The sequence below is a fragment of the Malania oleifera genome, chromosome 8, assembly GCF_029873635.1.
Source record: "Malania oleifera isolate guangnan ecotype guangnan chromosome 8, ASM2987363v1, whole genome shotgun sequence".
Taxonomy (NCBI): domain Eukaryota; kingdom Viridiplantae; phylum Streptophyta; class Magnoliopsida; order Santalales; family Ximeniaceae; genus Malania; species Malania oleifera.
In genome coordinates, this window is record NC_080424.1 from 387,254 (window position 1) to 406,637 (window position 19,384).

At 37.8% G+C, this 19,384-nt stretch overlaps 1 protein-coding gene across 1 annotated transcript in view; it reads left to right on the forward strand.

The window, feature by feature from the left end:
* LOC131162309 (CLP protease regulatory subunit CLPX3, mitochondrial) overlaps window positions 1-19,384 on the forward strand; it is a 68,856-nt gene that overhangs the window by 47,117 nt on the left and 2,355 nt on the right. The window contains exons 8-10 of the mRNA XM_058118640.1: window positions 4,245-4,301; window positions 19,105-19,175; window positions 19,280-19,379. Of these exons, the coding sequence (XP_057974623.1) occupies window positions 4,245-4,301; window positions 19,105-19,175; window positions 19,280-19,379 (228 nt within the window). The remainder of the gene's footprint in view (window positions 1-4,244; window positions 4,302-19,104; window positions 19,176-19,279; window positions 19,380-19,384) is intronic.

Genomic DNA, 19,384 nt, shown 5'->3' on the forward strand with positions numbered 1-19,384 from the left:
AAATTAAAGAATGAACATATTCGTGGTAAGTTAGGTGTAACTCTTATAGAAGATAAGATAGGGGAGGGACGACTCAGATGGTATGGACACTTGCAACATAGGCCACATAGTGCACCTACGAGGAAGAGTGACTTAGTTGCTGTGGGGGGGGGGGGGGCTGTACAAGGGGTAAGGGTAGACCTAAAATAACTTGGAAGGAGATAGTGAGTAAATATTTAATATCCTTGAATCTATCAAAAGATATGGTCCATGATCGCGTAAATTGGTGGAAAAGGATTCTTATAGCTGACCCACCGAGTGGGACTAAGGATTGGTTTTGTTGTTGTTGCTGTTGTGGTGGAGTGAGTAGGGAGGATAAAATAAGGTTTTAGGACAGGGATGCTTAGTCATGAAGTTAGGGGATTGGGGAGTCTTGCTTAGTGTCTTAAAGTTTAGTTTATTTGTAAGGCTTTGGCTTATATTGTTATGTTTTAGGAATCTAAGTTAAAACAGGTTGTGGATTGTTAGTGCATTTGGGATTATATATTTAAGGAATAGGTGGCTAGCTTCTATTGGCTCCCTTGGAGGGCTAGGAGGGGTGTTGATTCATGAAGAGGTTTCAATACATGAAAGAAAATCTTACGGCCTGCTCAGTTGTGGAAAACAGTTTGAAAACAGTTTTCATTTTCCATTTTTAGTTATACGAAAACTGGGAATTTAGTTTTTTTTTTTTTTTTTTGAAAAACTAGAGTTGCAAAATATAACTATTTTCAACAAGTGAATAGGCCCTTGAGGTTTGGAATGATGGGCTGTTCGGTGATGTGCAGGTTAGGAAGAGGCTTAACATGGCAGAGACACTTTGAGATGGGTTAGAGGGTCCTTAGATGATTTAGCTGCTAAAAGAGTTCATTTGATAAAGGAATTTGGTGAAATTCTAATGAGAGGAGATTATTTGGAAGCAAAGCCAATATTAAAATTGGTTAAGGAGGGAGATTGGAAAAACAAGGATATTCTATTGGGTAGCTAGTGGTGGAAAGAGAAAATTTTGTTGAAGAATTGGAAAATGAAGTGGGCAAGGTGTTTATTGCAGAGGGATGATTACTGAGTATTATAGGGTCTGTGTTCAGAGGAGGATGCAGGTGGGGGCATGATGGAGGGGTTGGATTGCTGCCCAATCTCAGAGGAAAAAGCTGTATTTTTGGAGGTCTTTGGAGGAGGACAAGGTGAGAAGAGTTGTGTTTGAATCATGGTCTTAAATTCCCACGAAATTGTCGAAATTTCCGATTTCCGTCACTCTCGATTTCCGTCACTCTCGAAATCGAAATGGCAGTCGATTTCCATCTTGCATAATTTCCGTCAAAATCTCAACAAATCATCCGAAATTTATCGAAATCTCGAAATTTTAGCAAAACTTGTCGAAATTTTAACTATATGATAAAATTTTGTCATAATTCAAATGAGAAATTTAGGAGTGAAGTGAAATTTATATCTTAATTTATTTTATTTATTTTATCGAAACAAAAGATTACTACAAGTGCTTTTGAAATTAAATGAAAAAATAAACTTATGGTAACATCTTATTTAACCATTCATGTCTAAATTATAATTATTTGTATAATAAATAATATTTAAATGATTTATGAATTTCATTTGTATTAACTGAATATGTTTAATGTACATTATCTTACAAATATGTTTGATACACATACTATTTTACAACTTTTCCACCTCATATAAAGCATAGATGTATTTAATTTGTAATATATTAGCCCTAAAACTTATATTATTATGTTTTTTAACCATTTCTAAAGTTTCACAAAGAATTTCATGCTTTATTACTAATTTCCGTTATTTTTTCAAATCGAAATCGAAATTGACATCAAAATTGAAATTTTTGTACTTTTGGAGCTTCAAAATTTGAGTCGAAATCGAAATTTAAGACCTTGGTTTGAATGGAGAAAGATAAAGCTTTCTGATGGCCTTTTTTCTGGATTTTTAAAGGATGATCTTTTTAAGTTGTTTAATGAATTTTTTTATCATGTTGTGGTGAGTAAAGGTCTTAACTCTGCTTTTATCATCCTTGTGCCTAAGAAGGATCAATCAATGGGAGTCAGGAATTTTTGACCCATTAGTTTGATGACGAATGTATAAAGTTTTGACTGAGTCCTACTGTCCTGGCAAACCGATTGGCTGGAGTGTTGGTGGACACTAATTCTTAGATTGAGAGTGCTTTAATTAGAAGCCAACTGATTTTAGATGTAAGTTTAATGGTGTATAAGGTTGTGGAGGATGCTAATAGAAGAAGAGGGGAATGTGTTATTTATAAATTAGATTTGTGTGAAGGTGTATGATCTATCTTTGCTGGTTTCTTTGAATAAGGTTCTAGTTTGAGTTAAGATGGAGGAAGTGGATTTGAGGGTGTTTCTCTCCTGCATGTTCTTTTGTGTTGCTGTAAATGGAGAGCCTAAGACTTGGTTTGAAGCATCTATAGATATGAGACAAGGGGATCTGCTTTCTTTGTTTCTCTCAGTTTTGTAGTTAATGCTTTGAGATTTGATGATTGATAGGTTCCTTAAAATCTTAACTATTTTGCAGATTTTTTTTTTGAAAGTTAGGAGGTTGAGTAGTAACTTGTCTAAGAGTAGGGTCAGTGGCTATTGGTGTAGAATCAAATATCCTTTCTTATTATTCTAGGTGGAGGTTTTGGTGTCTTGAGTTAGAAATCCCAGAACTACTTCCTTTTGGGCTTATGAGTGATGTAGAACAAGAATTCGGGCAATGGAGGTACCTCACTGGAGGCTGATTAAGAAGAATTGGATTAAATAATGACTGGTTTGAGCCAATAGATTTATGTGGAGGTTTGTTTTTAGTTTGTGTTTTAGTTTTTTTTTTTTTTTTTTTAATTAATTGGCAAGGGATTTACTTGTAATTTTATTTTTTTTATTTTTTTTTCTCCATATTAGTTGCTTGTATTGTTGTAGGGTGTTGTCATTGGTCTCAATTAGGGCAAGAAACTTTCCGAACCTGTTCTCACAAGGCTTGAGCAATAGGATCTTATCGTTTGATCTGGTGCAGCTCTTCCAGGAGGGAGGAGGACACCTCTCTTTGATAGAACACTAGAAATCTTCAACCACCAAGAGCCATTTTGTTTCTCCCTTCTCTATAAAAATAGAAATCTTTCTACCCGTCTGATTCTTAGCTACATGGAGGAGATTGATGCTCTCCACTTCAATTGTAAGGTCAAAAGATTTCCATTTTATGAAGACTCTGATTCTCCCGTCTCTTTGCACGGCAGCATCACCACCTGGCACAACAACAGCAGCCCTCTGATAGCAGAGGCACAAATGATGGTAAGAGAGAAAGAAATGAGTAAAACTTACACACATAAACATATATATGTATATATATATATATATATATATATATATATATATATATATATAATGGGGGCAGCCCGGTGCACATATGATGAGCATAAAAAATAGTTATTGGATACCATAGATATATGGATTCCAAAATGTCAAGTGCCTTAAAGGGTTGGAGCTTGGGGCATTAGGGTGATGTGGGCTGCTGTTATTTTGAGCGCATAGTCAAATGCAATGGCATGGCTTGACTAAGTCAGTCTATTGAAATTGATCAGTTATGTGAGAAGTTTTGTGTACCCTGCGGGGTTCTCATGTATGGATGCACAACATAAAAATTATGCAAGATTTTATGCTGGTTGTTGACTACCCACACATCTGCCCTCCTTTCTCTGGACTTGGGACCAACTGCATTGAAGAATGCGAGAACACCACATGTGGAGTTAAATAGTTAATGATGTTGAACTTGCACCTTGGTTCCATTTATTGTTTCCTCTAAAATTCTTATTTAGTTAGAAGTATGGTGGGACAGTAAAATGTGAGAGAACAGCTATATAGGTAATTTTCATACATCCTTCCATTCAATTATGAAAAGGCTCTGATATCATTTATTGCTAATTTCTTAGAAGCATTAAGTTTTTGGATACTTATGTTGGATCTGCTGCTTCAAATATTTCAATTTCATTTGACAGCATGGTAATGTTGTCTAGTTGAAGCATGTATATGCCCACAGTATGTAATAATTTTTCAATTCGCATTAATCGCTCTCTGCAGTTAGTTATATTATTACAATATACTATCCTTGTATGTGCCATAATTGATTCGAAGTAGGCAAATTATGGTGGCCAATTGGGTGGACTTCATTGGTTACCTGAATTTTTTTGTTCTTTTTTTTTTTTTCAGATAGTAAATGTTCCAGAGAAAGGAGCAAGGAAGCACCCTCGAGGTGATAATATTCAGGTATACAATACATGAGTTTGCAGTTTTGTTCCTTTATGATATATTGTCTGGTTTACAAATTTATGTCTATGTTGTGCAATTATTCTATGATGAATATTTTGCTCCAGGATTCTGTTTTCATTATTATTCTGTGTCATTATTCCTTTTCTTTTATGAATTCCATCATTTGTGTCCTCAAGTTATAATTGCTTATGTTTTTACACAATTATGTTATAAAAAGCTGAAAAAATCTTTCTTTTGACAGTTGTCTACTTTGATGTGCTTTTTAGTTCATTTGGCGGCCCAAGTAGTTCCTAATATAGCTGCAGTTTTTTTTTTTTTTTTTTTTTCCAGCTCTATTATGTAGTTGCATGGTGGCTTTTTTTATCGTAGGAAAATCAGGGAGCATGAAGATAAACACACCAATGTCTTCTGTATATATTAACAAACAGAAATAGCTGAGCCTCTGCCTTTCCCTCTTTACCTCAACTAATGAACATATTAATGAAAGGCCACTGCAAGATGGTCACCTTATTTTTTTCCTTTTTCCTTTGTTTATTTTTTTTTGAAATGCAAACTCTCATATTCATTCAGCAATTGGCATCAATTGTCCTCCTCCTATGACTTCTTTCCGGCCCATTCAAGCTGTTGATTCCAGTGTAACCTATGAATCATTTTCATTTCATAATATGGTCACTTAGTCTAGGACTTTCTGGTTTATGCGTGATTAAGGACATTTGTAACTGCATCATTGGTTCAGGCTTCAAATGAATACAGAAACTCACCTCTGATTAAGGTGAAGTTTTCTGCTAAGGGTAAAAGGATTTTTCTTGTTCTTTGGATGGTTGGTATCCTTGTAAAGATGATACATACAATATGTGGTGTATGGATATAAAGCTCAAAGGTAGGAACCTCCAAGGTGATGCTCTTGTTTATGGGACCTTGATTTGGTGCTTCTTCATAACGTTGATAGCAAGGTCTTAAATTTCGATTTCGACTTAAATTTCGAAGCTCCAAAAGTACAAAAATTTTGACAGAAATTTTGATTTCGATGTCAATTTCGATTTTGATTTGAAAAAATAAAGGAAATCAGTAGTAAAGCATGAAATTCTTTGTGAAACTTTAGAAATGGTTAACAAACATAATAATGTAATTTGAGGACTAATATATTACAAGTTAAATAAATCTATGTTGTGTATGAGGTGGAAAAGTTGTTATATAGTATGTGTATCTGACATATTTGTAAGATAATGTACAGTAAACATATTCAGCTCATACAAATGAAATTCATAAATCATTTAAATATTATTTATTATACAAATAATGATAATTTAGACATAAATGATTAAATAAAATGTTGCTGTAAATTTATTTTTTTTCATATAATTTCAAAAGCATTTGCAATAATATTTTGTTTTGATAAAAATAAATAAATTAAATTAAAAGAGAAATTTCACTTCACTCCTAAATCTCTTTTTTGAATTCCAAGGAAATTTCATTGTATAGTTAAAATTTTGACAAGTTTTGTTGAAATCTTGAGATTTGGATAAATTTTGGGATGATTCATTGAGATTTCGATGGAAAATATGCAAGACGGAAATCGACTGCCACTTTGATTTTGAGGGTGACAGAAACCAGAAATTTCGACAATTTCATGCAAATTTAATACCATGGTTGGTGGAACCTTGCTAGTTGCCACTATCATGGTGGGATGTTGCTCCCATTAATTCCATCATAACTAGACCTTGAAATACATGCAGGCATAAATAAATTCATTTATCTTGTTGAAAAAGAAAAAAAGGAAAATTCTTCCTATGCGAGAAAGAGCCAAATTACCTTAATATTTCTTAAATAAAAATGCAATTTGAGTTTCTAGTTCAACTTTCTGTAAATAATGGAACAAAGACTCATCTACATTTTCTTCATCCCTAAGATGTTTACTTCCTCTCGGCTGAGAATACACACAAATACTCCTGCACACATGCATGCGAATTTATTTATATATTGCATGCTTCCTAGACACTCCAGACACAAGCCCTAGGGGAAATTGCTTCCTCAATCCCAATCCCTCACCCCACCCCACCCCCCCCCCCCCCGGGGCCCCCACTCCACCCACCACTCAAGGGTTTTTGCTTCTGAGATAACTGCATTGTTGCCCCAAAAGTATTTTATATATTGTAATACATTATGGCATATTTGTAAAAATTTATACTTTCTTAACTGCGCAAAGATGCTAGAAATTTCCCAATTATTTGGGGAAGGACGAAGGTGGTTTCTGGCCCTTTTGGACTATATATACTTTTTGTAGGAATCCTTACAAACATAACTGTAAATATAATCAATAAAACTTTGACAGACCATGAAAAATAATTTGAATTTTTGTCGTGATATTGGGTGGGTTTTGTTTTATAACTTCTATGAAAAATTGAGGTATTTGAAAGATGAGTTAAAATTTTGGAATATGGAGATTTTTGGTGATGTTTGGCCCTCTTGAGGAATTTTGTGTGACTGATAAATTGGTTAAGGGACCTCCTTCTGAGGACATTGCGAGTAGACGCGTTGAGTTATCCAATGAGAGTGAACGAGTTGTTTAAATGGAAGAGATGAGTTGGAGGCGTAAATCTAGAATGATCTAGGTTAGGAATGGGGATTTAACTCTTAAGACTTTTTCATATGTGGTAATTGGTGGGAGAAGGAATTTTATTGAAGAACTTGAGGATGATAAGGGGGAGGTTAATAGGGCTTTTGACCATATTGCTGGTTTGATCACTGATTTTTACAAGAACCTCTTTTTCAAAGGAGGACGGGGGGTGAGTCATGGTTGAGGGGCTGGATTGGTTGCAATATTTAGCTGATAAAGGAGCTTCATTGAAGAGACCCTTGGGAAGAGGAGACTAAGAGCTCTATTTTTGAGATGGATAAGATAAGGCTCCTGGGTCACATGGTTTTATTATGGCATGTTTGCTCCATTGGAGTTCTTGGAGGGAGACCTCAAAGTTTTTTCTCAAATTCTTTGACAATGAAGTGGTAGGAAGGAGTATGAATTCTACTCTTATTACCCTGGTGCCCAAAAATGATTGTGCAGTTAAAGTCAAGGACTTTAGACCAATTTGTCAATTAGCTTGGTAACTAGTGTTTATGAGATTTTGAATAAGGTGTTATCCAAGAGATTGGATGCAGTTCTACTGGACATTATCTCTCTTAGCCAGAGTTCCTTTGTAGGTGATAGACAGATCTTAGATGCTGCCTTGATAGCAAATGAGGAGGTTGAAGATGCTGTTTGAAGGAATAAGAGGGGTCTAGTGTTAAAATTGGGTTTTGAGAGAGCTTATGATAGGGTGAGCTAGAGTTTTTTGGACAAGGTTATGGCTAAAAAGAGTTTTGGCCTGAGGTGGAGGAAATGAATTACTGATTAGAGGGGTGTTTATTTTCTGTGATCTTTTTAGTTTTAGTGAATGGGGAGGCTAAGTCTTGATTTTGTGTGTCCATGGGCCTAAGAAATGGAGATCCTCTTTCTCCTTTTCTCTTTACTTTGTGGTTGATGCTTTGAGTTGGATGATTGAGAGATGATTTGTTAAAGGTTTAGAGGAGGGGATTAAGGTAGGGTATGAAGATTGTGTCATATGCACCTTTAGTCCATTGAGAGGAGTTGTTAAAGGTTTAGAGGAGGGGATTAAGGTAGGGTATGAGGATTGTGTCATGCACACCTTTAGTCCATTGATGATACTATTCTCTTACTTTAATTCACTCTTTGTATGGCCCACTTTTTTTTTTTTTTTTGATAATTTAGGAATACCAGCTAACCCAGGCCCCCTTCGGACCCAAGCAAAGTGACCTAACCCTTCGCCCCTTAATTACAGCTTTCCCCTGGGCAAGTAGGACAGGATCTGAACCTGCTACAGCACAGGTTATTATTCCATACATTGGCACTGGGCAGCTGTAAGCATGGTCTTAAATTTCCACAAAATTGTTGAAATTTCCATCGAAATTTCCGGTTTCGGTCACCCTCGAAATCGAAATGGTAGTCAATTTCCATCTTGCATAATTTCCATTGAGATGTCAACGAATCATTCAAGATTTATCAAAATCTTGAAATTTTAGTGAAACTTGTTGAAATATTAACTATGCAATGAAATTTTCGCAAAATTCAAATGAGAGATTTAGGACTGAAGTGAAATATCTCTCTTAATTTATTTTATTTATTTTTATTGAAGCAAAAGATTATTAAGTGCTTTTGAAATTATATGACAACATTTTATCTACCCATTCATGTCTAAATTATCATTATTTGTCTAATAAATAATATTTAAATGATTTATAGATTTCATTTGTGTTAACTAAATATGTTTAATGCTCATTATCTTACAAATACTATTGATACACATACAATATTACAACTTTTCCACCTCATACACAACATAGATGTATTTAACTTGTAATATACTAGTCCTGAAATGTACATTATTATGTTTGTGAACCATTTCTAAAGTTTCACAAAGAATTCCATGCTTTACTACTGATTTCCATTATTTTTTCAAATTGAAATCGAAATTTCTGTCAAATTTTTTGTACTTTTGAAGCTTTGGAAATTTGAGTCGAAATCGAAATTTAAGACCTTGGCTGTAAGTGGGGTTTGGGACCCTGTTTTTGAGAGAGTGGCTAGGAGACTGGATGGGTGGAAAGGAGTGTTCTTCACTTTAGGGGTCATATTATTCTTATCCATGTTTGCCTGTCCTTTATCCCTTTGTATTATCTTTTCCCTTTTTAGATTTTCTGTGTGTGGAGGCTTGAGAAATTTATGAGGGATTTCTTGTGGTCGAGTGGGTGGCAAGGGTAGTAGAGATCATCTTGTACGTTGGGAGACTATGTGTAGGTCTAAAAGGGAGGGAGGCTAGGATCTTGGTGATTTGTTGTCCAAAAACATTCCTTTGGTGGGGAATGCTTATGGCACTTTTCTTTAGAACCTAATTCTCTTCAGCATAAGGTAATTTGCCGCAAATTATTCTACTATAAAATTGGTAGGATGCTGAAGTGGGAGTTAATACTACTTATTCGATCCCTTCAAAGTTTTATCTCAGATTTATTATTATTTCCTTCCTAAAGTCTAGTATATGGTGTGTTTTGGGGAGCAAATTCATTTTTGGGAGGACCATTGGGTGGAGGAGATATCTTTGCTATTGCATTTCCTCGTCTCTTTTGGTCATCTATTCTTTAACAAAATTTTTGCTTATCTTCTCATTAAGGCTTGAGTTATATTGTTAGCCCATAATCTAACAACTTTAGCTTTTAGGTAAAGTGGTTGTCTAACATGGCATTAAAGCCAAGTTACCAAGAAGTCATGCATTTGATGTTTGATGTAATTCTGCAATCTTAATTTAATTTTCTGTTTATGTCAACTGTTGTTAATTATGGGTGCTAGGGGTATTTTTTGTAAGTTCATAATTTTGGGTTTTATTTTGATCAAATTAGCTTTGGGGTTCATTTTTGGGGTTATTTTGTTCATTTTGTTGGCTTCTCTTTAAAGCTTTAAGACTAGTACAAGTGGGGTCTTCAGCCACTTCCTAGGACGTTTTTGGCATTTTGTCTTTGAGAAGATTTTTCCTGAGAGCTCAGCTCCAGACCAGCTAGGGCTGTGAAGATTCGGAGGCTAGGGTTTTTGAGAATCTGCCCCTGCAGTGCCTACCAATCCCTTCATCGCAGCTAAAGGCACAAGAGGGTAGCAGAAAGTCACTGTTACCATTCTGAAACAGTTCCAAAACAAGTACTGATTCGAGGGTTAAGTTGCTGTTTTGACCAGAAATTTTCTTGTCTGCTGAACTGAAATTCATAGCAGTCATCTCTTTATTATTTGATGGATTTATTAGTTACTTGAGTCAAAGAAAGGGTTAAAAAATCACAATCCTGAAATCTCAGTCTTCATTTCTGAAATTTTCTTATATCCCCCACGTATATGCATCAAATTGGTATCAGAGCAAGTTCAGTCTTGTGGGTTCATGGCTGCAAGAGGTGGAAGAGGAAATAGGGACCATAGAGGTAGAAATATTACTGTCGAGATGTTTGGAGAGCTGCAGGAACAAGTTAGACAACTTACTCAGCTTGTTACACAATCTACGTGCAGTCAAGGTTGTCGACACCCCAATTTTAACTAGGCTACCTTGAGGAGACACGGTGTATCAAAAATTGACTTGAATCCCAAGAATGGGAGGATTTGATCAAATCTTGGTGAATTCTTGAATCCTAATGAATTTTTGAGTCCCGGTGAATTTTAACCGAGTCCCGATATTTTTAATTGAGTCCCAGTATTTCGATTGAACCCTGGTGAATTTTAATGTCCCATTGAACTTTAATCGAGCCCCAACATCTTAATCGAATCCCGGTGAATTTTAATGGAGTTCCGACATTTTAATTGTATCCTGGTGAATTTTAATGGAATCCCGGCATTTTAACAAGAGTTCTAGTATTTTTGCATCGGGTTTGGGTCCGGGTCCTCCGATTTTCGGGGAATCAAGCCTTTTGGAAACCGAATCTCTCTTTGAGGGAGTAAAATTGGACAATAAAAGAGAAGTACATAAAATAATAATAATAATAATAATAATAATGAAGCAACACAAAACAAAGAAAAAAAGAAGAAAAAATAATAATAAAACCCAAAGTCACATGCATCAGCCAGGCTGCCCCGTATTCCCTCCTACACAAACCGCCGAACCCCGGGAAGAAAGGAACAGAATAATCAGGAAAACTGATTTCAGTCCTAACCGATTCCAAAGAATGATTCCCGCGCCAATGACTCCCTATAAAGAGAGTGTCCTCCCAGTTCAGGAAAACGGGGGGGAGGAGAGAGCTCTCAGCTGCGAGCACGCCCAGATCCACTGTCCGTCTCCATCTCTTCTCTCTCTTTCCCTGCCTCTCAATCTCTCTCTGTTTCCCATCCTCTTCCTTCAACCTCCAGAGCCTCCGCCCTGCCACAGCTCTGAACCCAGCTCACACACAGGCTCCCGGCTCTCAGATCTCTCTACCACCCTCTCCCATTTTCTCCATCTCCGGCTCTCTCATATCTCTGCCATCACTCTCAGATTCCACTCAACCAAGCCGCCACCTGCAACTCCAGCTCCCTCTCAAACTCCCGCAGCCCCGAGCACCATTCTCCACAGCTATTCATCCGGCCACACCAGGACTTCCAGCCAAGCACCACCATCTGCAACCGCACCAGCAGAGCCACCAGTTCAGGTCCTCTTCCGGCGATTTCCCAGGGACTTGTTGTTCGCCTCCTGGCTATCTGAACTCACGAACAACCCCTCCCCCTCTGCTGGCAGCAGCACCCGGGCTTCCTCCTTAGCATTCGCAGATGGCAGCAACCTGAACTTCTTACTGGAGCTAATTTGGCCCTCTCGGGTTGCAGATTGCTAAAGTAGACTAGATTCTCCAAACTCCTTGTTTGTAGATTTCTTCCAAAATTCCAGCAGCACCCGAAGCAACTCCCGCACCTATCGGGTTTGCACAATTGCTGCCAGCCAGGCCAGCACCTCTTGGGTTGCAGGGGGAGCCAGCACAGCAAATAGCTCTCGGATTTTGGGGGATTGCTGGAAACAGCATCCGAGCCACACAGTGGTAACCTGAGCAAACTCCTGGGTGTTCTCAACAACAAAGCTTACAGCAGCACCAGGGTCTTTTGTTCATGGTACAGTATATTCATACACGTCCTGGTTTATTTATTATTATTTTATTTCATTTTATTGTTTTTGGTTGCCTGCAATCTTGATTTAAAATAAAAATACATCATGTCCAAACTGTCTCTAAAACGCACACTGACACACACTACCAATGCACTAACCCACACACCCATGCATACACCCGCCTGCTGCACCTACAATGTACTCCTGCACACACACTGCTGCACATACAGAACACGCACAGAAACATACAACACACATACACACACTTAAATACCTATGGCCACACCCACATCTACACACGCTAAAATACATTCATACACTGTTACATGCACCAAAACACACCTAAACACTCACAGTCACACACACTTACACCCACATTCCACACACCTAGGCACTTACATAAATAACACGCGCATGCAATTTCACTCATACCCAGGCATTCACATACACCCATATCCACATACATACATATGTGTGCGTGCCATTTCACACATACACTTCATGAATGCCTTCGTGTACACTCACATGCACATGCATATACATACACGCAATTTCACACATACACATGCATGCATGCAGTCACACATACACACACGTGCACGCATGCACGCATACATGAATGCCTTCGTGTACACTCACATGCACATGCATATACATACACGCAATTTCACACATACACATGCATGCATGCAGTCACACACACACACACACGTGCACCCATGCGTGCATACATGAATGCCTTCGTGTACACTCACATGCACATGCATGCATGCAATCACACATACACACACGTGCACCCATGCGCGCGTACATGCAATACACACATTCTCATACTCATGCGTTACATCATATCATTACTCATGCATGCACGTACGCATACACATGCTCCGCACACCCATGCATGCATGCATGCGGTTACACATAAACACACATTCACATACCCATGCACATGCATGCATGCATTCAGGCAAACTCACCCATTTACACTCATGTCACATGCATGCATACATTCATACGTACGCACACATTCACATACACCCACATCTACATACATACATATGCACGCATTCATATACGCTCACTTACACATGCATGCGCATGCAAACATGCATTCACATGCACGTGCGTTCGCACACCCATGCATCCATGCATGCAATCACACATGCACAGACGTTCACATTCATGCACATGCATGCATGCACTCACGCTCGAACACACGTTCACGTGCTCATGCGTGTACATGCATGCAATGCACGTAGTCATATGCTCATTCCCATCCATGCACACGTACACTTGGGCATCCCGACGCCACCCATGGCATCATCATTTGGGTCATTGCTTATTCATGCGCATGCTCATTCTTGCACGTACTCATTCATACACGTGCACATCATTCATGCACGTGTGTATCCATGCATTCACGCATGTGCATGCACACGCATTCATGCACTCTAACATACATTTGAACACACTCAGCCCACGCGTTAGGCAACGCGTGTTGACTTATGGTCTCGACCAAGACTATAAACTGGTTTTCCCTCGTACCGGTCAACGTTTGACCGGTCCATCATTCCTGAACCGGTTCACGCTGGTTTTCTCCACTTCACTTGTATATTATTATTTAGATATCCAGAAAATTCATAAAGTTCACAAAATTCTCTGAAAATCCAAACAATATTTTCATACTTTGATTTCCATTGATTTTTATTTGCGTTATTTTGAAGTTCGGGAAAAATATTGAAAAATCACAAAAAGCACAAAAAATGTTTTCACCTTAGAAAAATCACAAAAATATTTTTTAGGCACAAAAAATCATTTCCATCCCGAATAAATTTTAAAAAAACCTCCCAGAATAGTATTTTCCTACTTAGAAAAACCTACATATTTCAAAACCCCCGAGAGCGTATTTTGTATCCTATTTTTGATTTTCCTTCCCGATGATTGCAACTAAGGGCATAGACTCGTCCAAGTATTGGATTGCCCCTGTTCTGAGGGAGTACCTATATAGTATTTTCTTTCTTTCGATTTTTGAAAGGGAGTAATTTTGAAAGGCTTATTAGATTTATTTTTGGGATAATTTTTTATTATTCTGGTACCGTTCGTAAAAACGGGCGCGTAGGGGGTGCTAATACATTCCCCTCGCGTAACCGTACTCCCGAACCCGACTCTGGTGACGCAGACCGATTCTACCCCTAACGGGGTAGCAATCAAGTGTTCTAACCGCACTTCAAAAGGTTAGTGGCGACTCCATCACACATTGTTTTCCACGAAAAATACCTTTTTCAAAATCACACATCCTTTTTTCCCAGTTCGCAATCGTACCCACTTTTCGCCAGAGAGCAGTTCTCTGGGCCGGGTCCGAGACGTCGCGACGAAGGTTGTCAAAATGATGGTGATAATGACCATGATTTGGTTAAGTGGAAAAAGAAATGAAATAAGTGAGCAGTCTGAGGCTGAAATTGACAGCTCTAGTGATGATAAGAGTTTTGAAGTGAAAGGCCTGCACAACAAAGTGAAAGGCCTTCAAGATAGAAAGATAGCATTATGCATGCTCGACAAAATTCCAAAGAGAATGGTGCACACGTAAATATATTAGAATTTGATGGTGATATGGAAGATGAAGAATTCTTGGACTGGGTTGATAGCCTTGAGAGTTATTTTAAATGGAAAGATGTGACGGAAGAGAGGAAAGTGAAGTTTGTGGGAGCAAAGCTCAAGAGACCTACTTGGTGGAAACATTTTCAAAATGATCGTGAGAACAGGGGGAAAAGGAAAATCACAAGATGGGATAAGACGAAAGAGAAGCAGAAGGCTCAATTCCTACCCTGGGATTATGAGCAAACGTTGTACCTAAGGGTTCAATACCTGAGGCAACTGGAAGTCGGTGAAAGAGTACACCTAGGAGTTTCATAGGCTTTCATTGAGGTGCAATCTTGCTGACACCAACACTCAAAGGGTTAGTCACTATGTGAATGGTCTCAAAATGACCATACAAGACCATGTAAGCTTTCGGCATCCTTATAAGGTTAGTGATGCCCATCAGCTTGCCCTAAAAGTTGAGTCCCGAGTTACCCACGACATACCTAAGAAGCTTGGGATAGAACACAGCAGTGGTGCATCAACTAGTAAGGTAGGTGGCAGCACTAGAAGTGGTCAAACAGCTGTCCTTACACATGCTAACCAACTAAACAGAAACAATAGTGGGAAAGTAACCCAACTAAACCAGGGGAAAACAGTGGTTAAATGCTACAGATTCTTCAAGCTTGGCAACAAGTCCCACAAGTGTCCAAAAAGGGCTGAAGGCAGAGCTAATCTTGCCATGGATGATGGATCCAAAGGCTGATGGTAAAGCGAATTTTGCAATTCTTGAGGACCAAGAGTAGCAAGTGGAAGCTGAAAAGGATATGGCAAAAGGAGGAATTGAGGGTGATGTCCTTGGTGAGGCTTTAGTCATTCAAAAGTCATTACTTTCCCCCCAACCAGAAGCAATTGGCTATGTAAGAATATCTTCTGAACTAAATGTACAGATGGTGGAAAGCTTTGCAACTTGGTTATTGATAGTGGGAGCAGTGAAAATCTGTTTCTCAAGAGATGGTAAACAAGCTGGGTTTTAAAACTGAAAGACATCTACAGCCATATCGGATTTCGTGGTATGAGGTAATCATCTCTTCAAGATGCCTTGCTAATTTCTCAATTGATTTCTTTAAAGAATATATTTATTGTGATGTGGCTCCCTTGGATGCATGTCATATTCTTCTTGGGCAGCCTTGGCAAAATAACGGGCACAATCCATGATGGTATCAAGAATACCTGTTCATTTTTTTTTAACAATGATCAGAGAAAGAAGAATCTTGTGCTGAAACCAATGAAGGATGATGATGATAAGAGGCAAGAAAATGGTTGTTCACTTGCTCTCTTAAATTAAAAAAAGGGATTTTGCTCAAGAAAGTAAGGAACATAAGTTGATTTACATCCTCCTTCAAAAGGAAGGGAAGCTGTAGTTGGAGTTTCCAAATATGCCAAGGAGATTCTTAATGTGTTCAATGATGTGATGCCAGATGAGTTACCTTATGGACTCCCTCTTATGAAGGATATACAATATCAAATTGATCTTTTACCAGGTGGTACATTAACTAATTTGCCCCACTATAGAATGAGCCAAAGGAGCATGAAGAGCTTCAAAAGCAGGTTAGCGAACTTCTTATAAAGGGATTTATTCAAGAAAGCCTAAGTCCTTTTGTTGTACTATTTTCACTCCTAAGAAGGATTGAATTTGGAGACTGTGTGTGGACAGTAGGGCTATGAGCTGCAGTCATAGAGATGAATTTCTAACTTGGAAAATTTCAAAAATGGTTACCTGCAAAGGAGGACATGTGGAAAAAAGGGCAATCAAGGTGTGGGAAATTAAAAGGAAAAATGATAATCACTTCAGATTTATAGTCATGTAGAAAGGAAATCCTGACCATCAAAAGTCCTTGATAAGCAAATGGGAGCATAGGATGAATGATGCCAAGGTGTGTGAACCAACTCTATAAGGAAGCTGCTAATCATACATAGACAGGCAGTTCAAGGAGTATCAGGTTGGTGACTGGGTGATGGTTTTTTATCCGAAAAGGAGATTTCTATGCTTATCAAAAGTTGAAAGGGAAAAACATTGGTGGGCAAATTTGGTGAAAATGCCTATGAAATTGAACTCCCTCATGTCTTGGATATATCACCAATCTTTAATGTGTCTGATTTGTATCCATTCCATGGTGATATACAAGGTGTTGAGTGCAAGAACTCCACCAAAGTCACTTCCAGCAAGGCAGAAAAAATTGAGGCTGTCATACATGTGCGAGAGACGAAGACTAGGGCTGAAATTTATTTCAGATTCTTGGTAAAATGGGCTGGAAGACCTGATTATGAGAATTCCTGGATTAGCAAGATGACAACTCACGGCAGTGAATCCTTTCTAAGAAGGGGGAATGATGCAATTCTGCAATCTTAATTTAATTTTCTGTTTATGTCAAGTTTTGTTAATTTTGGGTGCTAGAGGTATTTTTGCAAGTTCATAATTTTGGGGTTTATTTTGGTCAAATTAGCTTTGGGGGTTCATTTTGTAATATTCAAGGATATTTTTGCGATGGCAGTTGTGTTTGGTGGGGCTTTAGAAAAGTGGTTTCTATAGGGGGTTATGTGCAAAATAGGAGTTGGCTTCTCTTGGAAGCTTTAAGCCTAGTATAAATAGGAGTCTTCACTTTTCTAGGAGGTTTTTGGCATGTTGTCTTTGAAAAGATATTTCTCAAGAGCTCAGCTCCAGACCAGCTAGGATTGTGAAGATTTGCAGGCTATGGTTTTGAGGATTAGACCCTGCAGTGCCTACCAGTCCATCCATTGCAGCTAAAGGCACGAGAGGCTAGCAGAAAGTTCCAAAACAGGTACTAATTTGAGGATGAAGTTGCTGTTTTGACCAGAAATTGTCTTATTTGCTGAACTGAAATTCACAGCAGTCATCTCTTTATTTTTTCATGGATTTATTAGTTGAATAAAAAAAAAGGTGCTAAAAAAACACAAATCCTGATATCTCAGTGTTTATTTCTGAAATTTTCTTATATCCCTACACTTATTTGCATCAATTTTCTAGTCTTCTTGCCGGCATTTATTGTTTGTTTGTTAATAATTATCTTATTCCCTATCATGAGTGTTGTTTATTATTTGTTAATCTCTCCAAGTGCTGTCGGGCTGCACATGCAGGGGAGTGTTAAGGCCTAATATAAATTGTTGGCCCACAACCTAACAGCTTAAGCTTTTAGGTGAAGTGGTATCTTACATTTCTTTTGCAAGAAGAGGAGCATTCTTGGGACTTCCATTTTGGGAGAAATCTTAAATGAGAGAGATTAATGAGTTGACTCTTTTTGGCCAGTTTGCTTCACTCTTTTCATGTTCATTTGGGTAGTGATCAAAGGGTTTGGAGCTTAGATCCTTCTGGGGGATTCTCTTGTGAATCTTCTTTCTCCTATTTCACTCGTGACACTACTGCAGATCCTTTTGCCATGTATCCTTTGATACGGAAAGATAAAGCTCCCCGAAAAATAAAAGCTTTTTATTTGGGTATCGATACTTGAAAGAATCAACAGAAATAATTTTCTTTAGAAGAGACGGCCTAATAAGGCCCTATCACTTGATGTTTGTGTCCTTTGTTTAAGGAGTGGAAAGATTTGCTTGCATCTGTTTCTTCACTGCCCTTTAACTTTGGCTTTTTGGAATAAATTATTTGGTCTATTTGGTTAAATCTGGGGTTGCCCCTTCATGTTGAAGGCTTTTTGTACTACTACATCTAGGGGTTTTGGGGAAGAAAGGAATGCTTTGTGACGGAGCACTGATATGGCCATTATTTGGCTTGTTTGGTTGGAGAGGAATGCTAGAATATTCAAAGGTGTGGCTACTACTAATAATTTGCTTTGGATAGAGTTGTTTATTTTGTGTCAGTGTGGGTGTCAGCAAATGACTATTTTCGTCATGTTTCTTTGGAAGGCTTGCAGGGTGATTGGTTGGCTCTGATTTCATTAAGTTGTTTTCAGTTTGCTGTGATCTTTGTAGCTAGTTTCTTTTGATGTAAAAGGGAGGATTTCTATTTCTCCTTGTTCTTTCCACTTTTTTTTTTCTCCTTTTTTTTTCTCTGTTGTACATTCTTCTCTCTTCTAATATAATTCTTTGTTTTTTGCAGTTGAGCAATTTTATTTGTTTTAAGCACTATGGCATTGACCTAATAAATTGGTGATAAATATATAAACAGAAAACAATGTTTTTCTTAATGTTGCTGTTTGAAATTAACGCCTATTCTAGTTGTTGATCGAGTGAGATGTTTCTTTCACTTGTCCCTCTATTTGTAAGACATTTGCTTACTGTTGTGTATTGATATATCATATAACAATGAAGCCTGCTGAGTTTCTTGGTAGTTTTAATTTATTGCCTGTTTCTTATGTATTGAAGTCTGGTGATTTGTCATATAATATGATAAACTTCAGTTCAAATGTTTAACTTGTTTTCTAAAACTTAGAATGAGGATGTGCTTCGCATGAGAACTACATATTTTTTGTATCTTTTAAAAAGTGCTGTTGTTTCATCTCAGATAGTTCTTTTAATAAGTGCATTTAAACTATCTGCAGATAGACACAAAAGATATTCTTTTCATATGTGGTGGAGCATTTGTAGATTTGGAAAAAACTATTTCAGAAAGGTAATGCCTTTTAGTGTTGCCATGTGCCTGACAGATTTTGTTGCACAACGTATTTACTTTTGTGGAATCTGGAGGTCTAAAATATACAACTCTGTGAATGTCAGACGGCAAGATTCTTCAATTGGTTTTGGTGCACCGGTTCGTGCTAACATGAGAACTGGTGGAATAACTAGCGCTGCAGTGACATCATCCTTACTGGAATCGGTGAC